This window comes from Pseudophryne corroboree, chromosome 6, assembly GCF_028390025.1.
Source record: "Pseudophryne corroboree isolate aPseCor3 chromosome 6, aPseCor3.hap2, whole genome shotgun sequence".
In the NCBI taxonomy this organism is placed as follows: domain Eukaryota; kingdom Metazoa; phylum Chordata; class Amphibia; order Anura; family Myobatrachidae; genus Pseudophryne; species Pseudophryne corroboree.
In genome coordinates, this window is record NC_086449.1 from 780,683,126 (window position 1) to 780,710,929 (window position 27,804).

General features: G+C 46.9%; 1 protein-coding gene across 1 annotated transcript in view; it reads right to left on the bottom strand.

Annotated features, from left to right (window-relative positions):
* Positions 1-27,804, bottom strand: part of DDX46 (DEAD-box helicase 46) — an 81,125-nt gene that overhangs the window by 19,766 nt on the left and 33,555 nt on the right. The window contains exons 12-19 of the mRNA XM_063928740.1: positions 20,776-20,854; positions 18,149-18,231; positions 13,946-14,110; positions 13,527-13,689; positions 2,792-2,985; positions 2,467-2,604; positions 1,162-1,311; positions 689-922 (exon numbers count right to left, since the gene is read on the bottom strand). Coding sequence (XP_063784810.1) covers positions 689-922; positions 1,162-1,311; positions 2,467-2,604; positions 2,792-2,985; positions 13,527-13,689; positions 13,946-14,110; positions 18,149-18,231; positions 20,776-20,854 — 1,206 coding nt within the window. The remainder of the gene's footprint in view (positions 1-688; positions 923-1,161; positions 1,312-2,466; positions 2,605-2,791; positions 2,986-13,526; positions 13,690-13,945; positions 14,111-18,148; positions 18,232-20,775; positions 20,855-27,804) is intronic.

Here is a 27,804-nt window from a genome sequence, read left to right on the forward strand (position 1 = left end):
AGCTGCTTTTAGCAGCTTTGCACACGCTAAGCCGCCGCCTACTGGGAGTGAATCTTAGCTTAGCAAAATTGCGAACGAAAGATTAGCAGAATTGCGAATAGACACTTCTTAGCAGTTTCTGAGTAGCTCCACACTTACTCGGCAACTGCGATCAGTTCAGTCAGTTTCGTTCCTGGTTTGACGTCACAAACACACCCAGCGTTCGGCCAGACACTCCCCCGTTTCTCCAGCCACTCCCGCGTTTTCCCAGAAACGGCAGCGTTTTTTCGCACAGACCCATAAAACGGCCAGTTTCCGCCCAGAAACACCCACTTCCTGTCAATCACATTACGATCACCAGAACGAAGAAAAAACCTCGTAATGCCGTGAGTAAAATACCTAACTGCATAGCAAATTTACTTGGCGCAGTCGCACTGCGGACATTGCGCATGCGCATTAGCGACTAATCGCTCCGTTGCGAGAAAAAAATAACGAGCGAACAACTCGGAATGACCCCCCAAGTAAAGTAATCAACGTACACAAAATACTGCTCATAAACATCCGTCTGAACCATTGCATTAGCAAACATTAAATACATAAAGTGTAGCATTAATAAGAGTATAGCATTTATAAGCGGAGCATTAAGGCATGCATAAGCTAGCGGAGAAAAAGCACTAGATTTACATATCGGTAAACAAGTGATGCGTACCTGTGCTTCTGCGCCCAGGTTTTTGTTCACGCTGAGCTTCTTGGCCAAGCGTTTAGCCATCTCCAGCTTCTCTGCATTTCCAGCCGTCGGTGGGGGAGCATTAGCTGCAGAAGCCGCTGCTCCGGTACCACCAGCTGCTCCAGCAGACCCCGGTGCTCCGCCGGGTACACCAGGCCCAGCCATGTCCTTCACTCTCTTCTTCGAATTGAACATGCTCTCGATCTGCTCATCAATCTGGAATTGCAAACACGGGTCAGAACAGTTCATGGAATAAACACATTCATATCGTATGCACACGTTGTCAGGTATTTCACGCTAACACTGGAACTCGCCCCCGTCTAGCACCGGACTTGCCAAAACCTGTAAGTCCAGCGGTACTACAAGCAAGATATACCGCCGCACTTACTTATAAGAGGACATAGAGGAATGGTTTAGGATATTATAATTAGAGCACTCATTTACAAAGCACTCACATCGAGGGCGGTGTCTTCGTCGTCTGAATCCTGGAGACCCAGAGCCGCTTTCTGCAGCTTTTTACGCTCATTTGCCAACGCTTGCTCCGTTTCATCAAACTTGAATCCTTTACCCGAGAACCCACTGGTCTTCTTAATGATTTTTCCTTCCTAGAAGATATAGAAGTATTGTAAAATAACTATGAAAATGTAAACAAATTTCATTCGGGTGGTACAACATTTTAAGACACTCCAGACACTATAACACAGGGCTTGCTGATGTACTTCCGTAATAACCATGGACACTGACCAGACTAAGCGTTGGTGACACTCGTTAAGACATGTAATTGTACTGCGTGTATGTGGGAGCTTTGAGTGATTATATTAAAATGATAGGGATTATACGTACATATCTCACCCTACCCATAACGGATTTAAAGAATAAATACTTGGAAGGCCATTATCCAGTTTGGGCTTTTCAGAGATAGGGCTGGGCCTAAGTTCCTGTCCCTCGTATACAATCAATAATTTCTACTGCCGAGATATTCTTGGCGATATATCACGTGGATTGATCCCTAAACGGTATAATGTATTAACTGCCCCGGAGGCTTTTACCAGCCCACCTGTTTTCCTGCATCTGTTTGGGGCTGTCCTGAGATTCTCTGAGAAGCTGAGAGCGCCCATTAGAAGTCACCAAGAACCTCTCAGAGCTAATGCCAATCCAGTACCCAGTGCAGATGTCTATTGCACATGCACACCATCGCCATATTGATAATGTAAAGTATCAATATTGTCAGTGAAACGTCTACTGAATCGATCCACACAACCCCAATCCTGTATCGATTCAAAAAATATTGATGCGGAACTGGCAATTGTACATCTTAACCATTTCTATATGAGGATGTCCATGAACCATTGCTCAGCCAGGCTAACTTGATCCAACCAGAGTGTTCATGTACAAAGTGTGGGTGAAAGCAGCCTTGATTCTATCAGTAAACCATGGCGTGAGCTTCTCCCAATGCCAATATTTGCATTAATGAGCTGACTGATGAATGAGAGAGTGATCGCACTGACCAAAACAGGAATTCCGTTTAACATAAAGGAAGAAAACATCCATGAAATAATCCTCATGGTAGATGAAGAGAGTCAAACGGGGCATTACCGAATGCTTTGATTTTATACAGGAGTTCAGTCCCGACGCCCTACATTTTCATAAGTCCCATTATAACATTACACTCCGTAAGCCAATAAACTAAAGACAGAAAAATGTTTTAAAGGGGGGAAAAAAAAATAAAAAAATTAAAATAAATATGAAATAAAACTTACAGCTTTTTGCTGGTCCTTAAACTCAGACCACAGTTTCTCCAACTCAGGAGGGACGGCATTGGTCGAAAGCTCCAACGCCTTAATGATGTCTCCAGCATAACGAGCCTGATCCTGTGTGATGAATGTAAAAGCATATCCCTAGAAAGCAAAAGTGTTCTATGGTAAACAGGCTTACTATTACCTCCAGTTAACTATATAAAACAAAGTCATCCATCAAACACAGAAGTAAATCTCTTTTAGTAAGAGAGATAAAGGAACAATCTTATAGCGATAAGACACAAAGCAGCCACTGACACATTAAGAACTAATGCAGCCACTTTCTCACCTTGTTACCAGCCCGGCCCGTTCGCCCCGCTCTGTGCACATAATCCTCATAATGATTTGGGCATGAATAATTAATCACCAAGATTAAGTGCTTTACATCCAACCCACGGGCTGCCACGGAGGTCGCCACCAGCAATTTGCACACGCCATTTTTGAAGTCATTGATGATGCTGTCCCTGTCATATTGATCAATGCCTAAAAGCAATAAAGTAAAAGCAAAAAAAAAAAGCACATTATTAAGAAGACAAAACCGGTGCACATGCAATTGTACTGTAATAGTAAAACAATAACAATATGTATTAATTCACAAGAGAAAAGACGACAGAGAAAGAAAACAACTGTTGCTCCCGAATTTATTTTCTTCAAATGGGCTAACTACCTTCTAAGTTAGGCAGTGACAGTAATACAAAAAAAAATAAAAAAATAAAATAGTCATCAGACAGGGGAAAGCCTCTTTCAGTTTGGATCACTATATTGCAAAAAAACGTGAATTGGATTGCGCATGCGCTGAGCGATCTCAGACTCGGCGAAACGCGATTGCAGAGTGACCGACAGGAAGTGACCCTTCATGGGTATTAACATGGCGTTTGTAGAGAGCGGTTGAAAAAACGCAGGTGTGACATTTCCGTTTTCGTGGCGTGTATTGGACGTCAGCTGCGATAGTTTGCGATTAAAAACATGGTGCCGATGCCTCTGCATTATTCTGAGTAGGCATGGGTCAACCGCAACTGTCGATGGTACTCTGTGTCGGCGCATGGATCGCAACTCTGCAACTACACACGCAGAGCTGCGATCACATCACTGGGCGTCTTAACATTTCTGGTCGGCACTTCACATGCAATTTTTGGCAGTAGCAGTTTTTAAACAATTGCACTTTCAATCTCAATAGCGATCCATGCTGAATCTCCCCCTATGTACAGAATACGAGATCTAGCTCCCAATACCAGACACGTGCGGAGTTCTGAGTGTATACAGCCAGGAGGACATAAAACTCTGCATTCCAGGATCCCATGTTCTCCTGATTACAGGAGCCGGATTTCTGTGTCAGGTAACAGACCTTGGCTTCCAAGAATAAATAGGAGGACACCGCCTAGATATAATCAACTAACTTACTGTATAAGCTACAAAGACACCTCACAGGTTTGTAATACAAGGCAGAGAAATGCTGTCTTTCCTGTGCGTACACTACAAAAGGGGGCACAGTACATCTGAAGAACGGTGATAGAACTTAAAGATAAAAAATTCAACTACTGTTATTGTTGTCATGATGTGTAATTAAAGTGCCCTAATACGATTTTAGGACATCTGCAGAGCATTTAAGGTCTTTCAGGAAAACTCGGACATGAAACGCGTTAACATTACACCGCTCACTACCACTTGGAGCTCACCTGTATTTCTCCTTCATCCACTAGGGGACACTGGAGCGCAGTTACAATGGGGAAATAGTAGGCAGTAACTGGGAGCTGGCACTTTAAAACTCAAACACTGTAGCTAGCTCCTCCCCTACTATGTCCCCCCTCCAAGCCAGTCTTTGTTTTGTGCCCACTTGAATCTTCTCTGAAGAATTTTTTTTTTTCTTTTTCTTTCTTGCACTCACAGACTGGCAGCTCTACCACTGCCAGTCTGCACTGCGGAAGGCTGCCGGCGGGGTCCCATCGCAGCTGCGTGCGGCTCGGGATGGGCCCCGGCTGAAGGAGACACTGAGCTCTCCGGAGCTGGCCGGACACAGCTGCGTGCGGCGCCGCTCCGTCGGCAGAAGATTCCGGCAGCGGTGAGTATGTGCGGCCGGACACAGATGCGTGCGGCGCGTGTTGGGGCCGCTCCACCAAGAAAAAAGCTGTGCTCCAGCATAGAAGAAAACGTACTAGAGAGGTACAGATCTTCAACACACTGTAAGTAGCAGCATGCCCTGTTTTTACACTAGAAAGGTGGCCTCACACTCCCCGCCTTAATAATGTCTCCAGCATAACGAGCCTGATCCTCTGATGAATGTAAAAGCATATCCCTAGAAAGCAAAAGTGTTCTATGGTAAACAGGCTTACTATTACCTCCAGTTAACTATATAAAACAAAGTCATCCATCAAACACAGAAGTAAATCTCTTTTAGTAAGAGAGATAAAGGAACAATCTTATAGCGATAAGACACAAAGCAGCCACTGACACATTAAGAACTAATGCAGCCACTTTCTCACCATGTTACCATTACGGCCCGTTCGCCCCGCTCTGTGCACATAATCCTCATAATGGACACCGCTGCGTGCGGCGCGTGTCGGGGCCGCTCCACCAAGAAAAAAGCTGTGCTCCAGCATAGAAGAAAACGTACTAGAGAGGTACAGATCTTCAACACACTGTAAGTAGCAGCATGCCCTGTTTTTACACTAGAAAGGTGGCCTCACACTCCCCGCCCCCGTTCTTAAGGGTCCCGGCGGCCGTGGCTCATAGTGCCCGCTCCCCCGCTCTGATTGCTGGTCCCGGTGGCCGCGGCTCGCACCCCCCGCTGGGTTCCCCGCTCGGCGCGGCTCAATCCGGCACGGGAATCCCGCTGGAGGCGCACAGCAGTTTTGAATCTGGCGCCTTTACAGAGGGGGGGCGGAGCTTAGTCCCGCTCTCCTCCGCTGGGCTCAGCGCGCGCTGGCGGCCATTTCCTCCAGGCTGCAACGCGGGAGATAGAGCACTCCGGTCACAGTGAGCGTATTACAGTGGGCACTTATACTTTATTAGGCTGCGTACACTCTACTGTATTTGTGTGGGAGGGTAACTGCTGACATGGCAAGCATAGGCTCCAAGGCAGCACAGAGACAGGGGCACCTTTCAGGTGAGGAAGGTGGGTCAGAACCATCTGCCCAGCCCACCCCTGCATGAGCAGCACAGCTCACAGAGGTTATGTCCCTGCTGACTAGGGAACTGAAGGACTCTCGGGAAGATAGAGAGGCGACCCGGGTCCGACAGCCTGTCCCGGTACCGGAGCCAGAACCAGCATGGGCTGTTTCCCCGGCAAAATCAGTGGAAGGGCTCTCTAGGGCTGTAATCCCTACCCAAGCCCCGTCCTTTAGTCCTCCCCCACAGGCTTCTAAAAAGAGCTCGCTAGCCTCTGTGTTGCAGTAGCTCAGGGTATAGAGGCTCTTATTACTGCTATTCGCTCAGTATTACAGGTGGAGGAGACGGAGCAGGACGCCTTATGCCCTTCACGGTTTGGCACCAACCAATGCTTGCCGGTGACTTTTCCAGTTTCGGAGGAGCTAGATGCGCTCATCACGGCAGCCTGGAAACATCCAGAAGCGAAGTTTCAGGTATCGAGAAAACGGTTGTCTTCCTATCCTTTTCCCGCAGATAGCAGGACGCGTTATGAGACCTCTCCGATTGTGGATCCTTCGGTGTCTCATCTGTCCAAGAAAACGGTTCTGCCGGTTCCAGAGCGACTTCACTTAAGGAGGCGTCGGACAGGAAGTTGGAATCCACCTTGAAGACTATTTACTCTGCGGCGGGGGTATTACATCGCCCGGCGCAGGTAGGTTGTTGGGTCAACAAAGCAATGGAAGCTTGGGCGGAGCAATTGTCTTCTGGAATTCGGGATGATTTGCCGGAGGATCAGCTGATCCAGTTGGCAGAACACAACCGGGAATCAGCCCTTTATCTTTACGAGGCTTCCAATGACATCTGTATTCTCGGTGCTTGGATTTCTGCTTTAGCTATTTCGGCCCGCAGAGCTCTCTGGCTGCGGCAGTGGCAAGCGGATACGGAGTCCAAACGGGCTGCAGAAGTGTTGCCTTTTACAGGAGAGGTCCTCTTTGGTAAGGGTCTGGATGCCTGGATTTCTCAGGCCTCCGGAGGTAAGTCGACTTATCTTCCTTCTGCTGCTCCAGCCCCTCGCAGGACCTATAGGGGTCCCTCCTTTCGATCCTTTCGTGCCCCTTCCAGATTTCGAGGCCATAGGGGTAGAGGCAGAGGTTCCACAGCCTCTACCCAGTCAGAGGTTAAGTCCTCCACCACTAACACCGCATGACGGGCTTCCCTCCCACCTGGGAGACCACAGGGTGGCAGCTCGTCTGTGGGACTTCAGGGAAGTCTGGGTACAGTCCTGTCCAGATGCTTGGGTCAGGGACCTCATCATTTGCTGTTACAAGCTCGATTTTCAAACCCGACCGCCCCAGCGTTTTTTTTACCACGGGTTTACCAGTTTCCAACGACAAAAGAGTTGCCTTACAGGCAGCTGTCAAGAAGCTTCTATCCGCAAAGGTATTGATCCCTGTTCCCGCTCATCTTCGGAAACAGGGCTATTACTCAAGCCTGTTTCTCGTACCGAAGCCGGACGACTCGGTCAGACCAATCCTGAACTTGAAGGATTTCAATCCGTATTTGAGGGTATTCAAGTTCAAGATTAAGTCCCTCCAGTCTGTTATTGCGGGTTTGGAGCAAAACGAGTTTCTGGCGTCCTTATTACATCAAGGATGCATACTTACATGTTCCCATTTGGTCTCCTCATCAGGCCTTTCTCCGGTTCGCGATTCAGGACGCTCATTTCCAGTTCCAGGCCCTTCCGTTCGGTCTCTCTTCTGCTCCCAGAGTATTCACAAAGGTCATGGCGGTCATGATGGCCCTACTTCGAAAGCAGGGTGTGACTATTGTTCCCTATCTGGACGATCTGCTCATAAAGGCGCGCTCGGCAGACCTGTTACTTCAGAATATCCGGATAACGCAGGACCTTCTGATTCGGCACGGGTGGATCCTGAACATCCCGAAGTCTCACTTATGCCCCTCACAACGGTTGCTGTTTTTAGGGATGATTCTCGACACGGTCCGTCAGAGGGTTTTCCTCCCTCAGGACAAGATCCTGTCTCTGCAGACGCTGGTAAGGTCGGTACTTCGACACCGTCGAGTGTCAGTGTATCTCGATTTCTTTGTAACAATAACTATGTACAAGTATTGCAGACAATCCGCACTTGGGATGGGCGCCCAGCACCCACTACGGACTACGAGAAATAGATTTATCGGTAAGTAAAATCTTATTTTCTCTAACGTCCTAGTGGATGCTGGGGACTCCGTCAGGACCATGGGGATTATACCAAAGCTCCCAAACGGGCGGGAGAGTGCGGATGACTCTGCAGCACCGAATGAGAGAACTCCAGGTCCTCTTTAGCCAGGGTATCAAATTTGTAGAATTTTACAAACGTGTTCTCCCCCGACCACGTAGCTGCTCGGCAGAGTTGTAATGCCGAGACCCCTCGGGCAGCCGCCCAGGATGAGCCCACCTTCCTTGTGGAATGGGCCTTGACAGATTTAGGCTGTGGCAGGCCTGCCACAGAATGTGCAAGTTGAATTGTGCTACAAATCCAACGAGCAATCGTCTGCTTAGAAGCAGGAGCACCCAGCTTGTTGGGTGCATACAGTATAAACAGCGAGTCAGATTTTCTGACTCCAGCCGTCCTTGAAATATATATTTTCAATGCCCTGACAACGTCCAGCAACTTGGAATCCTCCAAATCGCTAGTAGCCGCAGGCACCACAATAGGCTGGTTCAGGTGAAACGCTGACACCACCTTAGGCAGAAAATGAGGACGCGTCCGCAGTTCTGCCCTGTCCGAATGGAAAATCAGATATGGGCTTTTATACGATAAAGCCGCCAATTCTGACACTCTCCTGGCTGAAGCCAGGGCCAGTAGCATGGTTACTTTCCATGTAAGATATTTCAAATCCGCCGATTTGAGTGGCTCAAACCAATGGGATTTGAGAAAATCCAAAACTACATTAAGGTCCCACGGAGCCACTGGGGGCACAACCGGGGGCTGTATATGTAGTACTCCTTTTACAAAAGTCTGGACTTCAGGAACTGAAGCCAATTCTTTCTGGAAGAAAATCGACAGGGCCGAAATTTGAACCTTAATGGACCCCAACTTGAGGCCCATAGACAATCCTGTTTGCAGGAAATGTAGGAATCGACCCAATCGAAATTCCTCCGTGGGGGCCTTCCTGGCCTCACACCACGCAACATATTTTCTCCAAATGCGGTGATAATGTTGTGCAGTCACCTCCTTCCTGGCTTTTACCAGTGTAGGAATGACCTCTTCCGGAATGCATTTTTCCCTTAGAATTCGGCGTTCAACCGCCATGCCGTCAAACGCAGCCGCGGTAAGTCTTGGAATAGACACGGTCCCTGCTGAAGCAGGTCCCGTCTTAGAGGTAGAGGCCACGGATCTTCCGTGAGCATCTCCTGAAGTTCCGGGTACCAAGTTCTTCTTGGCCAATCCGGAGCCACGAGTATCGTTCTTACTCCCCTTTGCCGTATAATTCTCAGTACTTTTGGTATGAGAGGCAGAGGAGGAAACACATACACTGACTGGAACACCCACGGCGTTACCAGAGCGTCCACAGCTATTGCCTGAGGGTCTCTTGACCTGGCGCAATACCTGTCCAGTTTTTTGTTGAGGCGAGACGCCATCATGTCCACCTTTGGTTTTTCCCAACGGTTCACAATCATGTGGAAGACTTCTGGATGAAGTCCCCACTCTCCCGGGTGTAGATCGTGTCTGCTGAGGAAGTCTGCTTCCCAGTTGTCCACTCCCGGAATGAACACTGCTGACAGTGCTATCACATGATCTTCCGCCCAGCGAAGAATCCTTGCAGCTTCTGCCATTGCTCTCCTGCTTCTTGTGCCACCCTGTCTGTTTACGTGGGCGACTGCCGTGATGTTGTCCGACTGGATCAACACCGGCTGACCCTGAAGTAGGGGTTTTGCCAGGCTTAGAGCATTGTAAATCGCTCTTAGCTCCAGTATATTTATGTGAAAAGACATCTCCAGGTTTGACCATACTCCCTGGAAGTTTCTTCCCTGTGTGACCGCTCCCCAGCCTCTCAGACTGGCATCCGTGGTCACCAGGACCCAGTCCTGTATGCCGAATCTGCGGCCCTCTAACAGATGAGCACTCTGCAACCACCACAGAAGAGACACCCTTGTCCGTGGCGACAAGGTTATCCGCTGATGCATCTGCAGATGCGATCCGGACCATTTGTCCAGCAGATCCCACTGAAAAGTTCGTGCGTGGAATCTGCCGAATGGAATCGCTTCGTAAGAAGCCACCATCTTTCCCAGGACTCTTGTGCATTGATGCACAGACACTTTCCCTGGTTTTAGGAGGTTCCTGACAAGTTCGGATAACTCCTTGGCTTTCTCCTCCGGAAGAAACACCTTTTTCTGAACCGTGTCCAGAATCATTCCCAGGAACAGCAGACGTGTCGTCGGGGTCAATTGAGATTTTGGAAAATTCAGAATCCACCCGTGCTGTTGCAGCACTATTTGGGTTAGTGCTATTACGTCCCCCAGCTGTTCCCTGGACCTTGCCCTTGTCAGGAGATCGTCCAAGTAAGGGATAATTAATATGCCTTTTCTTCGCAGAAGAAACATAATTTCGGCCATTACCTTGGTAAAGACCCGAGGTGCCGTGGACAATCCAAACGGCAGCGTCTGAAACTGACAATGACAGTTTTGCACCACGAACCTGAGGTACCCTTGATGTGAAGGGCAAATTGGGACATGCAGGTAAGCATCCTTGATGTCCAGGGACACCATAAAGTCCCCTTCTTCCAGATTCGCTATCACTGCTCTGAGTGACTCCATCTTGAACTTGAATTTTTGTATGTACAGGTTCAAAGATTTCAGATTTAGAATAGGTCTTACCGAGCCGTCCGGCTTCGGTACCACAAATAGTGTGGAATAATACCCCTTTCCCTGTTGTAGGAGGGGTACCTTGACTATCACCTGCTGAGAATACAGCTTGTGAATGGCTTCCAATACCGTCGCCCTGTCTGAGGGAGACGTTGGCAGAGCAGACTTTAGGAACCGGCGAGGGGGAGACTTCTCGAATTCCAACCTGTAACCCTGAGATATTATCTGCAGGATCCAGGGGTCCACCTGTGAGTGAGCCCACTGTGCGCTGAAATTCTTGAGTCGACCCCCCACCGCCCCTGAGTCCGCTTGTAAAGCCCCAACGTCATGCTGAGGGCTTTGCAGAAGCCGGGGGGGGGGCTTCTGCTCCTGGGAAGAAGCTGCTTGGTGCACTCTCTTACCCTTTCCTTTGCCTCGGGGCAAATATGACTGTCCTTTCGCCCGCTTGTTCCTATAGGAACGAAAGGACTGCGGCTGAAAAGACGGTGTCTTTTTCTGTTGGGAGGGGACCTGAGGTAAAAAGGTGGATTTCCCGGCTGTTGCCGTGGCCACCAAATCCGATAGACCGACCCCAAATAATTCCTCCCCCTTATACGGCAATACTTCCATATGCCGTTTGGAATCCGCATCACCTGACCATTGTCGCGTCCATAAACTTCTTCTGGCAGATATGGACATCGCACTTACTCTTGATGCCAGAGTGCAAATATCCCTCTGTGCATCTCGCATATATAGAAATGCATCCTTTAAATGCTCTATAGTCCGTAAAATACTGTCCCTATCCAGGGTATCAATATTTTCAGTCAGGGAATCCGACCAAACCACCCCAGCACTGCACATCCATGCAGAGGCGATGGCTGGTCGCAGTATAACACCAGTATGAGTGTATATACTTTTCAGGGTAGTTTCCAGCCTCCTATCTGCTGGATCCTTGAGGGCGGCCGTTTCAGGAGACGGTAACGCCACTTGTTTTGATAAGCGTGTGAGCGCCTTATCCACCCTAGGGGGTGTTTCCCAGCGCGCCCTAACCTCTGGCGGGAAAGGATATAATGCCAATAACTTCTTTGAAATTAGCAATTTTCTATCGGGGTTAACCCACGCTTCATCACACACTTCATTCAATTCGTCTGATTCAGGAAAAACTACAGGTAGTTTTTTCAGACCCCACATAATACCCCTTTTTGTGGTACATGCAGTATCAGAGATATGTAAAGCCTCCTTCATTGCCGTGATCATATAATGTGTGGCCCTACTGGAAAATACGTTTGTTTCTTCACCGTCGACACTAGATTCGGTGTCCGTGTCTGGGTCTGTGTCGACCGACTGAGGTAAAGGGCGTTTTACAGCCCCTGACGGTGTCTGAGACGCCTGTACAGGTACTAACTGGTTTGCCGGCCGTCTCATGTCGTCAACTGATTTTTGTAATGTGCTGACATTATCACGTAATTCCATAAATAAAGCCATCCATTCCGGTGTCGACTCCCTAGGGGGTGACATCACCATTACCGGCAATTGCTCCGCCTCCACACCAACATCGTCCTCATACATGTCGACACACACGTACCGACACAGCAGACACACAGGGAATGCTCTTATCGAAGACAGGACCCCACTAGCCCTTTGGGGAGACAGAGGGAGAGTTTGCCAGCACACACCCAAGCGCTATAAATATATAGGAACAACCCTATAGAAGTGTTGTCTCCCTTATAGCAGCTTAATATATATCAAAAACGCCAAAAAAAGTGCCCCCCCCCTCTCTTTTTTACCCTGTTTCTGTAGTGCAGTGCAGGGGAGAGTCCTGGGAGCCTTCCTCGCAACGGAGCTGAGCAGGAAAATGGCGCTGTGTGCTGAGGAGATAGGCCCCGCCCCCTATTTTGGCGGGCTCTTCTCCGGAGTTTGTGAGACCTGGCAGGGGTTAAATACATCCATATAGCCCCAAGGGCTATATGTGATGTATTTTTTAGCCAGAACAAGGTATTCTCATTGCTGCCAAGGGCGCCCCCTGCAGCGCCCTGCACCCTCCGTGACCGCTGGTGTGAAGTGTGTGACAACAATGGCGCACAGCTGCAGTGCTGTGCGCTACCTCATGAAGACTGAAAAGTCTTCTGCCGCCGGTTTCTGGACCTCTTCGCTTTTCGGCATCTGTAAGGGGGTCGGCGGCGCGGCTCCGGGACCGGACTCCATGGCTGGGCCTGTGTTCGATCCCTCTGGAGCTAATGGTGTCCAGTAGCCTAAGAAGCCAATCCATCCTGCACGCAGGTGAGTTCACTTCTTCTCCCCTAAGTCCCTCGTTGCAGTGAGCCTGTTGCCAGCAGGACTCACTGTAAAATAAAAAACCTAAAAACTTTTTCTAAGCAGCTCTTTAGGAGAGCCACCTAGATTGCACCCTGCGCGGACGGGCACAAAAACCTAACTGAGGCTTGGAGGAGGGTCATAGGGGGAGGAGCCAGTGCACACCACCTGATCCTAAAGCTTTATTTTTGTGCCCTGTCTCCTGCGGAGCCGCTAATCCCCATGGTCCTGACGGAGTCCCCAGCATCCACTAGGACGTTAGAGAAAATTAAATACTCTCAACACTCCTCCCTACATCCCCGGCCTTATTTCCCTACTCGCCCTCCCATCCTCTTCTATCTGCTAGTGATTGCCACCTCACCACCTCCCTGATCAACGCTCCCGACATCACATTCAGAATTTCTCCTGGGCTGTTCCTCATCACTGGGGTGTCCTTAAAACTCAAGTTTACATTCCCCTCCTCCTAACTCTGCAGTCTCTGTAGTCTTCTTCTTTCCTTTGTGTCCAACTATATCCCCTATAGACTGTAAGCTTGTCTGAGCAGGGGCCTCTCTCCGTTGCCTGCTCTACACACTCATGCCAACTACAGTACAGTATTGTATCTATAGGACTTTATATACTACCTATTTTAGTCTGCGCTTAACGTTTACCATCTCCTTGGATGGTGCGCAGGAAGCTTTACGGCAACTTAGAAACCAAAGACTATACATATAGTAACAGTGACACAAACGAACTGTTTTTCATGTAGGCATAAGAATACTGCAATAGTAAGAGTAAGGTGTACCTCCATGAAGTGACAGGCAGGGGTACGACGCTCTCATTAAGTCTTTCAGCAATCCATCTGCATGCTCCTGTTTGTCGACAAATACAATGACGGAACCCGACTCCTGATAATGTCCCAAAAGCTCCAGCAATTTAAGAAACTTCTTGTCTTCATCTATTACAATCTAAATGAAACAGAACGATCATTTATTCCAACGCTTAAACAATTCATCGCTTAACGGCCAGTAATTGTATATATATTCAGTTGTCAGAACCAGCCGTTATGCTAGAAGTTGCCATGTATACAGGTGACACTATCACCAAGCAGCAACACCCTAATCTTATATAGCTCCCTAATGGACAGGGCGATATTATGAAGTATACAAGTAAAGGGACCCTCAATCAGTCCCCCCTACAACACTGCACCCTCCGAATACTCACCACATGTTGTTCCACATCAGAGCACACAACACTTCTGCCTCCAACTTGGACCTCTATGGGTTTATTCAATATTCTCCGTGCTAAAGCTTCCATGGCTCTTGGGAACGTGGCGGAGAACATAACAGTCTGTCGATCTGGCCGAACGTTGTCTATGATTCTCATGACCTGTACAAAATTGAATTGAACATTATGGTTTGAATTACACCTGTGAAATAGTTATTGGGTGACGATATATAATTCTGTAAAGTGCTGCCAGTTTCAGTTATGGGGCGTTATAGGAAAATCTGAATAATAAAGACTGAGCCAAGAATGGCATCACAGCTAGCATTCATAGAAAACATTCTGAGCATCATCACAACTTGTCACCATGAGGACACTATTTCTTGTTTTATATGGAAAAGCGTATATAGGTTCAACTGTGTGGTGAGGGACAAGATTTGCTTCTGGTTTTGCCTATTACGTTGACCATAAATAATTTGAATTGGTACTGGACCACCAATCCAAGGCACCCCTGCAAGTATCCCGAGGCACCCCAGAGTGCCATGGAACACTGTTTGAGATCCACTGGTTTAGATGCTTTTTTGCAATCACAATTTCAAAGTCATGGACTGCATGCCACACTTTTCTTGCTTTGATGGCAAGCCACTTCTCTCCGTGCGCCCACAGACCTCGAGCTACGCTGCTGGTGAAGATGGGTTCCTCAGCTGTTTAGGCTTGACTGCACTGTCCATTGTGGCTCTGTTATCGCAATTGCTTCCTCCAATATTTTTGGATGTTGCCACCAAGTGAGGCACCTCCTCCCTTGTCTGTTGTGATAATTATCAGATCGAGGATACTTTTATGGTGTTCCCAACACTTGCCGTCTTTCTTCTTGCAGCTTAGGCCCCAGTTTGCCCATGGTAAGGTGCCAATGGCTAAAGAAAACATCCCCATGAGTCCCAAGCACACAATCTCAGAGGAAATGTTCTGTGAGGGTATTCTCCTGATAAGTCTGGCTACAATGGTAGAGGATTGTCCCTTGGCTCCCAGAATAATTATTTCTTTAGAAGCCTGACACAGGAAACTCACGCCTTACTTAATAATGTTCATGTCTTTAGGGAAATCTTATCTGCTTCTTTTGCCCTGTGTAACTGAAAATCTATTATACATCCAGATCCTATGAGCCCTGGAGAACATAAAGATGAAACCATGCTCCATTATGCTGCGATGCCGCATTCTGCAACACGGCTTGCTGCACTGCATACCGGGCTGCTACTATTTTCAGCCGGCAATCGCTCCATTAATTCCTAATGGAACTCATTGAGCAACTGCCGGCTGCAAATAGTCACAGCCTGGTACTCCATGCAGCATTGCAGTAAGATGAGCAAGGCTACATAGCTATGCCATAGGAACAGATTATTTTTATGATGGATCCTACAGAAACATGCAGCTGCTTAATAAATTTTCCGTCTTCCAAGTCTCTCATTTCTCCACCATACTCTAAAGCAGGGGTGGCTAACCAGCCAGAGGCAAAGAGCCTCAAATATCTGTAGTCAAGTTATAGAGCAGATATCATGCGCGTGCGTGAAAATGGGGTGTGGCCTAGCGGGCACAAGACCATGTCCCATTTTTTGTGCCTTTGGTATAACTTTTGCAGGTGAGCAACCCCACCGGTTTTCTCTCAGGCAGATTTCACACTATGATTAATAGTGTTCATTCTAGCACCCTGCACACCCTTTCCTGCCTGGGGTGTCGCTCTCTGCTGTGATGCACACTCTGATCTGTTACTCAGTGCTGTGATACAGACCTGTGTGTGCTGAGAAGCACCAGAGCAGAGAGCAACACCCCAGGCATGAAAGTGGAACTGCACAGGATTTGAAAGGTGCAGGGTGCTAGAATGAACACTAGATTAAGCTTCAATGTGCATTGGTGGGGGCGCTAGGAGCCTCGTTACACAAACGCTACTCTTAGATTCAACTCAGACACTGCACAATAACCACAATTAGCAGCCAGTGTGCGCTACAACACAGGCAGTCTCTACTCTTGCGATTGAATGTTCGCGTTAACACTTAGCAGGGACAGACACCGACTGAAGTAGTGTGATCTGCAACAGTGTATTCATCCATCTCCTGCTGACCAAACATTGCTACAAAATAGCAACAATTGTTAAAAAAACAGGGCACAGCAAATGAATAAAACTTGAAGCACTATGCATAAGAATTGAAACTATATAAAGTACTGTGTCCAACTCTGAGTGTGGGAAACATATACAGTAAACACTATTAGAAGCCAATATGCTAAATAAGGGAGTACAAGCAGCATTGTATCTGGCTGTATGACAATAACTCAGTGGTTCCCAATCTTTTTTCAATCACGGCGCCCTAGAGTATCAGAATTTTTTTCGCGGCACCCCTAGGCCAAAGGTTTCTTATTGAGAAATAAAGAAAAATATAAAATTAAGTAAATTTGTGCTTATATGTCATCATTAGGGTCAATTGTGTGGTGAGGGACAAGATTTACTTCTGTTTGTCCACATACTTTATGATTGCCAGCCACCAGCACTGGCTTTGCCCATTACATTGACCATAAATAATTTTAATTGGTCCTGGACCACCAACCCGAGGCACCCCTGCAAGCGTCCTGAGGCACCCCAGGGTGCCACGGCACACAGTTTGGGAACCACTACAATAACTAAATACTGCATTCCAATTTTTGGCAAGCGGAGCTGGATAGCGTCTGATTAATGATCAGAACACGGGACATGTGGAAGATTCCATGCTAGACAACTGCTGATCTAGGAAGTATAGTCACCTTATGAATGTTGGAGTAAAAACAAAAACTTTCCTTTGCATTTAACATAAAACTTATGAAAAGGACATGTGTCTCTGATGACATCTAACACAAATTTCTTGTTATAAGAATCATGAAGATGGTATAAACTGGGTATTCACTTGTACGATCCTAACATGGTTTCGGAAGAAATGATACAATCATAAATAAAAGGAGGCTATATAGAAAGAAAATCATAGGACCTCTCGTATTTTAATGCAAAATCAGACATGCAATTGTCCAAAAGCAACAAATAAATGCAGAACGTATTTTCAGAGAAATGGGCGAACACCTCCAAGAAAAAGAATCAAACCATCTCTGTCGCCTCTAAGTAATTTAAAGCGGCCTGGGACTGACCCTATCATGTGTTAGAATAAGAGTGCTACTGCGCAGGATTTTCTGGGGATAAGACTTCATTCCCTTACCAAGATGGCTGCCAGTACTACTGCTGCTGCACCATCTGATTACAGTGTATGAGTAACAAAGTGAGAGTCTCCTCCTTAGCTCAAGAGACCAGAGATCTTTTACCCCACGATACCGCTGTTCCAGTACCCTACACCGGCATCCAGGAGATAGTCATCGGCCAGCAATCTGTCTAAACCCAGCTCTGCTACAAACGCCGCCTCATGCTCCCCCTCTACCAGTGCAACAGTGAGTACAGCTACCATGACTTGTTCAATAAACCGCACTGCTTGGCATCAGTTACAATTCCACTTGTGTATAACTCTGTTTCAAGCCACTAATAGTATACACATTTCCCACACATTATGAATAAAACCAAGAAAAAGAAAAAAATAATGTTTTATACATATCTGAAAGTTGTGTTATTTAATTTGATTTGAAGACCGACCGTCAGTTGTTCTCAAATGCAGTCCCCAAGGCACCCCAACAGTCCAGGTCTTAAGTATAACCAAGGCTCAGCACAGATGGGTAAATTAAATTGACTGAGATACCCATGAAGTCACCTGTGGCCAAGCATGGATATAATTAAAACCTGGACAGTTAGGGTGCCTTGAGGACTGCGTTTGAGAACCTCTGGCTTAAGTGCTAACCACAGACCAGTGATGGCAATTAATAAGCCTCTGCAAGGCAGATGACTGTCCGGAACGATGAGACTATTATACAGATGGAGCCTCGCTCATCTAGCCTTCTCTGCTGCGCCTAGGTGCACCAAGGCTTATTAGCATAAACCTGTCATCTATTGTTCTCAGCTGCAATACAATACAGAGAGAACAATACAGCAGGGGATTAAGTCATTACAACAGGGGATTAAGTCCGACTGCCCTAGCTAAAGTTAATCCTATTAAGGGGATAGACGAGCAGGGCTCCATCTGTACACCCGTGTGGCTCTTAGCCATTTATTTCTCCCTTTTAAACCAAAAGCGCCTAACTTACCTGTGGCTCGAAACCCATGTCAAACATCCTGTCGGCCTCATCCAGTACAACGTATGTAGCCCGTCGTAGGTTTGTTACTCGACCTGCACACACAGAAAGAATGAGTGGGGGGGAATCGTTAAACTTTAATTTCAGTTTGTCCTGCGGCAATAACATTTTCTTTCAAACAAAATGGCTGAAATAAATGTTTTAATCCTAACAGAACTTCATTTGACTAAGCAAATCCCCACGGAACACTAGATTAGGCCCTCTGGTATCTGGTTTGGGTAAGGCCTACACTTGCGTACCATCTCATGGCTAGGAGGACCTGTATAATTCAGCCCTCTCCAAGCAAACATCTTAAAACTAAGACTGAGGTGGAGCCTGGAGCCACGTCAGGCATAATATGACCGCATTCACCTAGGAAAGAACATATTAGAGATTACAGAGCATGTGCGGGAAGCAGAGAGCCCATATGAAGACCACCGCTTAATTTAGGGAACCATTCAACACTTACTGCTACTTGACTAACCCAGATGCAATATCTTTAAACAAAATAAAAAAACGTTGCTAACCAGAACTAAGTGCTCCAATATATAGATTACAAAAACAAGAAATAAGGAGAATGTCACATATTGTTAAAAAAACTCCATTTCAGGTTGATAAGGATTAAAGTGGAGTTACTAGTGCTCAAAACCAATCTTGAAGGACCTTTAATTGTAGGATGTTGTACGAAAGGCACCTGTGGCTCAGACATTACTTTGTATCTTAATGTAAGATATCTAGAAAACACGGAGCAATGTACGCTCCAGGTACTTGAAGATCACGTACTACAGGCTGATTCTGAGTCACACAGAAAGTGGCTGTAGTTGCGGGAAGCCAGACTTACTACTGTATGCTTATGAGAGTATCTGCTCAAATAATGCAGGGGATCGTGCGTGTGCAACTGGAAAAGCCGTGCCGTCCAACTGGATTTACCCCTGCCGCCGCCATCTTCATCAATATCAGTCACATACTTCCCTTCTCCGTACGCATAACTCAGAATCACACAGAGCTTTTGATACACCACCACATGACAGGGTGGTTACATCAGACAGTATTGCCCCCTCCCAATTCCTGCCCCCAAACGACCTATTTTATAGAACGACCGATCTGGCCAAACTCTGTACGACTCAGAGTAGGAAGTAGATTTGTCTAGATGTATAAATGCATACGCTGTATGCAATAGCTTGCCGCATGCGTCCATCAACAGAAACTCATGCGACTCAGAATCCGCCCCTATATTTAGATGCAACGATGTCACATTTTAGAGTAGCCAACTCTACAAACACCTTACCATACTTACAGCAGCTCGCTGCCCTTTGTAAAACTGCATTCTGACAAAACGCGGAACAAACCTACCTTAGGAGAGGGAAGTCCTGGAATCCAGTTCTATATATCTTGCACGGATATATTTTTTCCCCCACAGAAGTTAAACAATGTAACAGTTTAGTAAGGTTTTTTGTTCATGGTACAAAGCAATAACAGACAAATACAGCATGCACATCATAAGCCTGGATAATATCCATAAAGCTGCTATTATTGGGACAATTAGTGCTTCATTATTTTTAACAGAGGTGATGTCCACCCAAAATTATATTTAACACTTCTGATTATGTATTGACCGTTTCAATAAGTGTTTTGTAAGTGACTTTAGGGGGAGATTTATCAAACCTTCAAAGGAAGACGAGTGGAAAAGTTACCCAGAGAAACCAATCAGATCCTAGTTATCACTTATCAGGTACATTCTATAAAATGACCGTTTGAATCTGATTGGCTACAGTGGTCAACACCTTCACTTGGCCTCTTTAGAATGACAAATCTCTGATGCATTACTGGGAGAAGACGTGGATGTGGCCTTGAGTTGTCTCCTCCCTGTAATGCATCAGTGACGAGAGCCAGAGCCAGCCGGTACATGGGCCAGCACACACATTGAAAAGGTAAAGCCGTCCACAGGGATCCAGAGGTCAGCATCTGCCCTGTGCAGTATTGATTTAGTATGGTTGGTGCAGGGGGAGGGCCAGGCCCCAGAGGTGTGCCGGACCCCTTAGCAGCCGAACCCCTACTGTAGCTACGCCCATGTCCAGTGGCTCGAACCTCATGCCTCTCCAAGCGCACCAGAGTATAACAAAAGATCCCAAAGCAAATTGTTGCCAGGAGGACAAAGTAAACCAACCACAATGATGACAGGCTCTATAATGTTTTATTTAAACTCCATCTCCTTGAACAATAAGGTCTTGGGTATATTTATACTTGAACATTTCTGTCTACAGCTACATAGACAAGAGGGGCGAAAATAACATGGAGAGGAGAAGTTGGTAAATCACATTCTGCCATTATATAGCTGTTTTAAACCGGAGTTCTAGCCACGTAAAATACATCTGTCCGGCAATAACAGAATAATCATCATTTTGGAAGGAAATGCAAAGCTTCACTGCGTACAGCTGTGCATCTATTGTCCTGTAACATTATGAAGCATTTGTGCCAAGTCACACAGCTTCAGCATGGAGTGTGGCTATTCTACAATAACAGCTCTAAGGAAACCAAAACTTGCAATTCTGAAAATACCCCTCACCCCCAATATGACATAACAGAAGACACAAACTCACCATTGTTTGCAGCTAACATATCGATCATGCGACCCGGAGTGCAAACTATTATCTCTGCACCTCGTTTTAGTTCAGCAATCTGCAAAAAAACAAAGCAAAGAGAGGAGTCAGGAAAGACTAGATAATTAGCACATTAATCATCACTTATGCTCTCAGCTGATAAATTATACTGACCCTAAGATAGAAGGGACCATTCCTACAATGAGCTTCCTCAGAGGCTACAAAAAAACAACACTTTGTGTGAAGGGATTCCATCAGAGAATGTGAGTGCCCCCTTGTGGATCAGTTAATACATCAGGGGTGCTTTGACCTTCTGTAACCGGGGAGACTACCAAAACCACGTTTCTACAAGTGCAACTGTGCAGGACTGCACCCAATCCTTGAGTGATGGAGTCCATCATGACTACCTGCTACAAGGTCTTGTACACCCCAGGGTTGGCAACTACCTTGTCAGATGGTTTGAGGAGGCTTGTAAGGTGTGGGAGAAATGTTCTAGGAATACCCAGGAGAATGTACTCCCACACGCAGGACCCGATGGCTGGGAAAGGGTAAGATCATAAGGGTAAAGATTAGCAACTGAACTGCCCTGGGGAAAAACTGCTGTCATACCATAACGATATAAAGACCTAGGAATGTATTGGAGTCATCAGCACCAAAGATGACATGGACCTATGATTATCCAATAATGTCTTTCCAAAATGTTTAGCACAATATGTTGCCCCATCAAGTTCCTGATCCAGGCGTTCATCCATGTGTGCTGGAAACACAGAATGATCATGACCTTCTCAGGCCAAAAGAATGCCAAAACGGAGGCTGTAACCTTGGTGAAGACTTGTCGGAGACAAGTGACAGGGGAGACTGCACTGTGCAAGTTAAAACATATGAAGTGGCTATGATCGGGATAGGAGGGCTCATTGCCCATGGTCACCAGAAACTTGCTTTCTCTTGACATGAATAGAGTAGCTGCCATCTGGGAAACTTGATGAGTGCCTTTACAGCCAAAACACTGACTGAGGATCCGTCCCCTTTACATCACCAAGAGGAGACTGAAATGGCAATCTTAATCTTTATGGAGCAACCTTGACTTTACGGAGCTTGGTAAAAGAATCACCTGTTTGGAAGGATGTTCTGGAAAATACTTAACATATCCTCTGGGCGTGCTGAACACGAAGTTGAACTGAATGAGAAAGCATTGTGTGACAAGCAAGCTAGATTCCTTTCTAACTTTTAGATTGTAAGCTCGCAAGAGCAGGGTCTTCTTTCCTCATGTGCCTTTCCTTTTCTTACTTACACTTATACTCCATACTCCCTTTGATGGCACCTAACCCTGGTTTTCCATACCTTTCCTATACTATATTGAACTGTAAGTGCTGTATGCTTGTTTGCTCATTTAATTATGTACTGTGTAATGGGCGCTGCTTGTTCCTTGTGGCGCCATATAAAGAAAGGATAATAATAATAATAATAACTCTAAGCCCATAGACCTCAATCAGCAGGGTGTGCTGGTCACTGAGAACTTAGAACGGTTTTTGGAACACAATGTACCTTAGGAACCAGTTAGTTGTTTAAAGATTAGTATCAGGACTGCTTCCCATTTGAGAGATTAAAGGAACTCTTTCTGAGAAAGCCATCCAGTTTAGTTTTATTCTGCGGAAAGAAGGTACTCTCTCCTGCTGAGGTGCACGTAATTATCTAGTTGTGCCCCATATAGAATAAGAAGGGGAGATAGAATTTTGGATGCATTAACTTATCTAGAGAATTCTGCACTACCACTACGTTGGCTGAAGCCATTGCTGTAAGTCCCCTGGAATCAAAGGCTGCATCATGTACTTCCGCAATGCATAGGTTCTTTGTCGTTGCAGCTTTGATTCTTTAGTTGGATACACAGCTCTTGTATTCCACTAAGGGTTGCTTAATCTGTGCCCATGTAATTCCAGTTCTGTTGGTGGGTAGCAAGTAGGACACTATCGTGCTATAGGCAGACGACAAGCTTCTGTTTTTAGGGACAGTTTGCTCCAAAAAATAAGAATTTACTTACCGATAATTCTATTTCTCATAGTCCGTAGTGGATGCTGGGGACTCCGTAAGGACCATGGGGAATAGCGGCTCCGCAGGAGACTGGGCACATCTAAAGAAAGCTTTAGGACTATCTGGTGTGCACTGGCTCCTCCCCCTATGACCCTCCTCCAAGCCTCAGTTAGGATACTGTGCCCGGACGAGCGTACACAATAAGGAAGGATTTTGAATCCCGGGTAAGACTCATACCAGCCACACCAATCACACCGTATAACCTGTGATCTGAACCCAGTTAACAGCATGATAACAGAGGAGCCTCTGAAAGATGGCTCACAACAATAATAACCCGATTTTTGTAACAATAACTATGTACAAGTATTGCAGACAATCTGCACTTGGGATGGGCGCCCAGCATCCACTACGGACTATGAGAAATAGAATTATCGGTAAGTAAATTCTTATTTTCTCTAACGTCCTAAGTGGATGCTGGGGACTCCGTAAGGACCATGGGGATTATACCAAAGCTCCCCAACGGGCGGGAGAGTGCGGATGACTCTGCAGCACCAAATGAGAGAACTCCAGGTCCTCCTCAGCCAGGATATCAATTTTGTAGAATTTTACAAACGTATTTGCTCCTGACCAAGTAGCTGCTCGGCAAAGTTGTAATGCCGAGACCCCTCGGGCAGCCGCCCAAGATGAGCCCACCTTCCTTGTGGAGTGGGCATTTACAGATTTTTGGCTGTGGCAGGCCTGCCACAGAATGTGCAAGCTGAATTGTACTACAAATCCAACGAGCAATAGTCTGCATAGAAGCAGGAGCACCCAGCTTGTTGGGTGCATACAGGATAAACAGCGAGTCAGATTTCCTGACTCCAGCCCTCCTGGAAACATATATTTTCAGGGCCCTGACAACGTCTAGCAACTTGGAGTCCTCCAAGTCCCTAGTAGCCGCAGGCACCACAAATAGGTTGGTTCAGGTGAAACGCTGAAACCACCTTAGGGAGAAACTGAGGACGAGTCCTCAATTCCGCCCTGTCCGAATGGAACATCAGATAAGGGCTTTTTCAGGATAAAGCCGCCAATTCTGACACGCGCCTGGCCCAGGCCAGGGCCAACAGCATGACCACTTTCCATGTGAGATATTTTAATTCCACAGATTTAAGTGGTTCAAACCAATGTGACTTTTGGAACCCAAAACTACATTGAGATCCCAAAGTGCCACTGGAGGCACAAAAGGAGGCTGTATATGCAGTACCCCTTTTACAAACGTCTGAACTTCAGGGACTGAAGCTAGCTCTTTTTGGAAGAAAATTGACAGGGCCGAAATTTGAACCTTAATGGACCCCAATTTCAGGCCCATAGACACTCCTGTTTGCAGGAAATGTAGGAATCGACCCAGTTGAATTTCCACCGTCGGGCCTTACTGGCCTCGCACCACGCAACATATTTTCGCCAATTTGCGGTGATAATGTTTTTGCGGTAACATCCTTCCTGGCTTTGATCAGGATAGGGATGACTTCATCCGGAATGCCCTTTTTTTCCTTCAGGATCCGGCGTTCAACCGCCATGCCGTCAAACGCAGCCGCGGTAAATCTTGGAACAGACAGGGTCCTTGCTGGAGCAGGTCCCTTCTTAGAGGTAGAGGCCACGGATCCTCCGTGAGCATCTCTTGAAGTTCCGGTTACCAAATCCTTCTTGGCCAATCCGGAGCCACGAATATAGTGCTTACTCCTCTCCATCTTATCAATCTCAGTACCTTGGGTATGAGAGGCAGAGGAGGGAACACATACCCTGACTGGTACACCCACGGTGTTACCAGAGCGTCTACAGCTATTGCCTGAGGGTCCCTGGACCTGGCGCAATACCTGTCGAGTTTTTCCCAACGGTTTATAATCATGTGGAAGACTTCTGGGTGAAGTCCCCACTCTCCCGGGTGGAGGTCGTGCTGAGGAAGTCTGCTTCCCAGTTGTCCACTCCCGGAATGAATACTGCTGACAGTGCTATCACATGATTTTCCGCCCAGCGAAGAATCCTTGCAGCTTCTGCCATTGCCCTCCTGCTTCTTGTGCCACCCTGTTTATGTGGGTGACTGCCGTGATGTTGTCCGACTGGATCAACACCGGCTGACCTTGAAGCAGAGGTCTTGCTAAGCTTAGAGCATTGTAAATGTCCCTTAGCGTCAGGATATTTATGAAGTGATGTCTCCAGGCTTGACCATAAGTCCTGGATATTCCTTCCCTGTGTGACTGCTCCCCAGCCTCGCAGGCTGGCATCCGTGGTTACCAGGACCCAGTCCTGAATGCCGAATCTGCGGCCCTCTAGAAGATGAGCACTCTGCAACCACCACAGGAGGGACACCCTTGTCCTTGGTGACAGGGTTATCCGCTGATGCATCTGAAGATGCGACCCGGACCATTTGTCCAGCAGGTCCCACTGGAAAGTTCTTGCGTGGAATCTGCCGAATGGGATTGCTTTGTAGGAAGCCACCATTTTACCCAGAACCCTTGTGCATTGATGCACTGAGACTTGGCTCGGTTTTAGGAGGTTCCTGACTAGCTCAGATAACTCCCTGGCTTTCTCCTCCGGGAGAAACACCTTTTTTCTGGACTGTGTCCAGGATCATCCCTAGGAACAGAAGACAAGTCGTCGGAACCAGCTGCGATTTTGGAATATTGAGAATCCAACCGTGCTGCAGCAACACTACCTGAGATAGTGCTACACCGACCTCCAACTGTTCCCTGGATCTTACCCTTATCAGGGAATTGTCCAAGTAAGGGATAACTAAAATTCCCTTCCTTTGAAGGAATATCATCATTTCGGCCATTACCTTGGTAAAGACCCGGGGTGCCGTGGACCATCCATACGGCAGCGTCTGAACTGATAGTGACAGTTCTGTACCATAAACCTGAGGTACCCTTGGTGAGAAGGGTAAATTTTAACATGAAGGTAAGCATCCTTGATGTCCCGAGACATCATGTAGTCCTTCTTCCAGGTTCGCAATCACTGCTCTGAGTGACTCAATCTTGAATTTGAACCTCTGTATGTAAGTGTTCAAAGATTTTAGATTTAGAATCGGTCTCACCGAGCCGTCCGGCTTCGGTACCACAACAGTGTGGAATAATACCCCGTTCCCTGTTGCAGGAGGGGTATCTTGATTATCACCTGCTGGGAATACAGCTTGTGAATGGCTTCCAAAACTGTCTCCCTGTCAGAAGGAGACATCGGTAAAGCCGACTTTAGGAAACGGCGAGGGGGAGACGTCTCAAATTCTAATTTGTACCCCTGAGATATCACCTGAAGGATCCAGGGGTCTACTTGCGAGTGAGCCCACTGCGCGCTGAAATTCATTGAGACGGGCCCCCCACCGTGCCTGATTCTGCTTGTAAAGCCCCAGCGTATACTGAGGGCTTGGCAGAGGCGGGAGAGGGTTTCTGTTCCTGGGAACTGGCTGATTTCTGCAGCCTTTTTCCTCTCCCTCTGTCACGGGGCAGAAATGAGGAACCTTTTGGCCGCTTATCCACGAAAAGACTGCGCCTGATAATACGGCGTCTTCTCATGTTGAGAGGCGACCTGGGGTACAAACGTGGATTTCCCAGCTGTTGCCGTGGCCACCAGGTCTGAAAGACCGACCCCAAATAACTCCTCCCCTTAATAAGGCAATACTTCCAAATGACGTTTGGAATACGCATCACCTGACCACTGACGTGTCCATAACCCTCTACTGGTAGAAATGGACAACGCACTTAGACTTGATGCCAGTCGGCAAATATTCCGCTGTGCATCACGCATATATAGAAATGCATCTTTCAAATGCTCTATAGGCAAAAATATACTGTCCCTATCTAGGGTATCAATATTTTCAGTCAGGGAATCCGACCACGCCAACCCAGCACTGCACATCCAGGCTGAGGCGATTGCTGGTCGCAGTATAACACCAGTATGTGTGTAAATACAGTTTAGGATACCCTCCTGCTTTCTATCAGCAGGATCCTTAAGGGCGGCCATCTCAGGAGAGGATAGAGCCCTTACAAGCGTGTGAGCGCTTTATCCACCCTAGGGGGTGTTTCCCAACGCACCCTAACCTCTGGCGGGAAAGGATATAATGCCAATAACATTTTAGAAATTATCAGTTGTTATCGGGGGAAACCCACGCATCATCACACACCTCATTTAATTTCTCAGATTCAGGAAAACTACAGGTAGTTTTTCCTCACCGAACATAATACCCCTTTTTGGTGGTACTCGTATTATCAGAAATGTGTAAAACATTTTTCATTGCCTCAATCATGTAACGTGTGGCCCTACTGGAAGTCACATTTGTCTCTTCACCGTCGACACTGGAGTCAGTATCCGTGTCGGCGTCTATATCTGCCATCTGAGGTAACGGGCGCTTTATAGCCCCTGACGGCCTATGAGACGTCTGGACAGGCACAAGCTGAGTAGCCGGCTGTCTCATGTCAACCACTGTCTTTTATACAGAGCTGACACTGTCACGTAATTTCTTCCAACAGTTCATCCACTCAGGTGTCGACCCCCTAGGGGGTGACATCACTATTACAGGCAATCTGCTCCGTCTCCACATCATTTTTCTCGTCATACATGTCGACACAAAAGTACCGACATACAGCACACACACAGGGAATGCTCTGATAGAGGACAGGACCCCACTAGCCCTTTGGGGAGACAGAGGGAGAGTTTGCCAGCACACACCAGAGCGCTATATATATATATATATATATATATATATATATATATATATATATATATATATATATACAGGGATAACCTTATATAAGTGTTTTTCCCCTTATAGCTGCTGTATAGTTAATACTGCGCCTAATTTGTGCCCCCCTCTCTTTTTTAACCCTTTCTGTAGTGTAGTGACTGCAGGGAAGAGCCAGGGAGCTTCCCTCCAACGGAGCTGTGAGGGAAAATGGCGCCAGTGTGCTGAGGAGATAGGCTCCGCCCCTTTATCGGCTGCCTTATCTCCCGTTTTTTTATGTATTTTGGCAG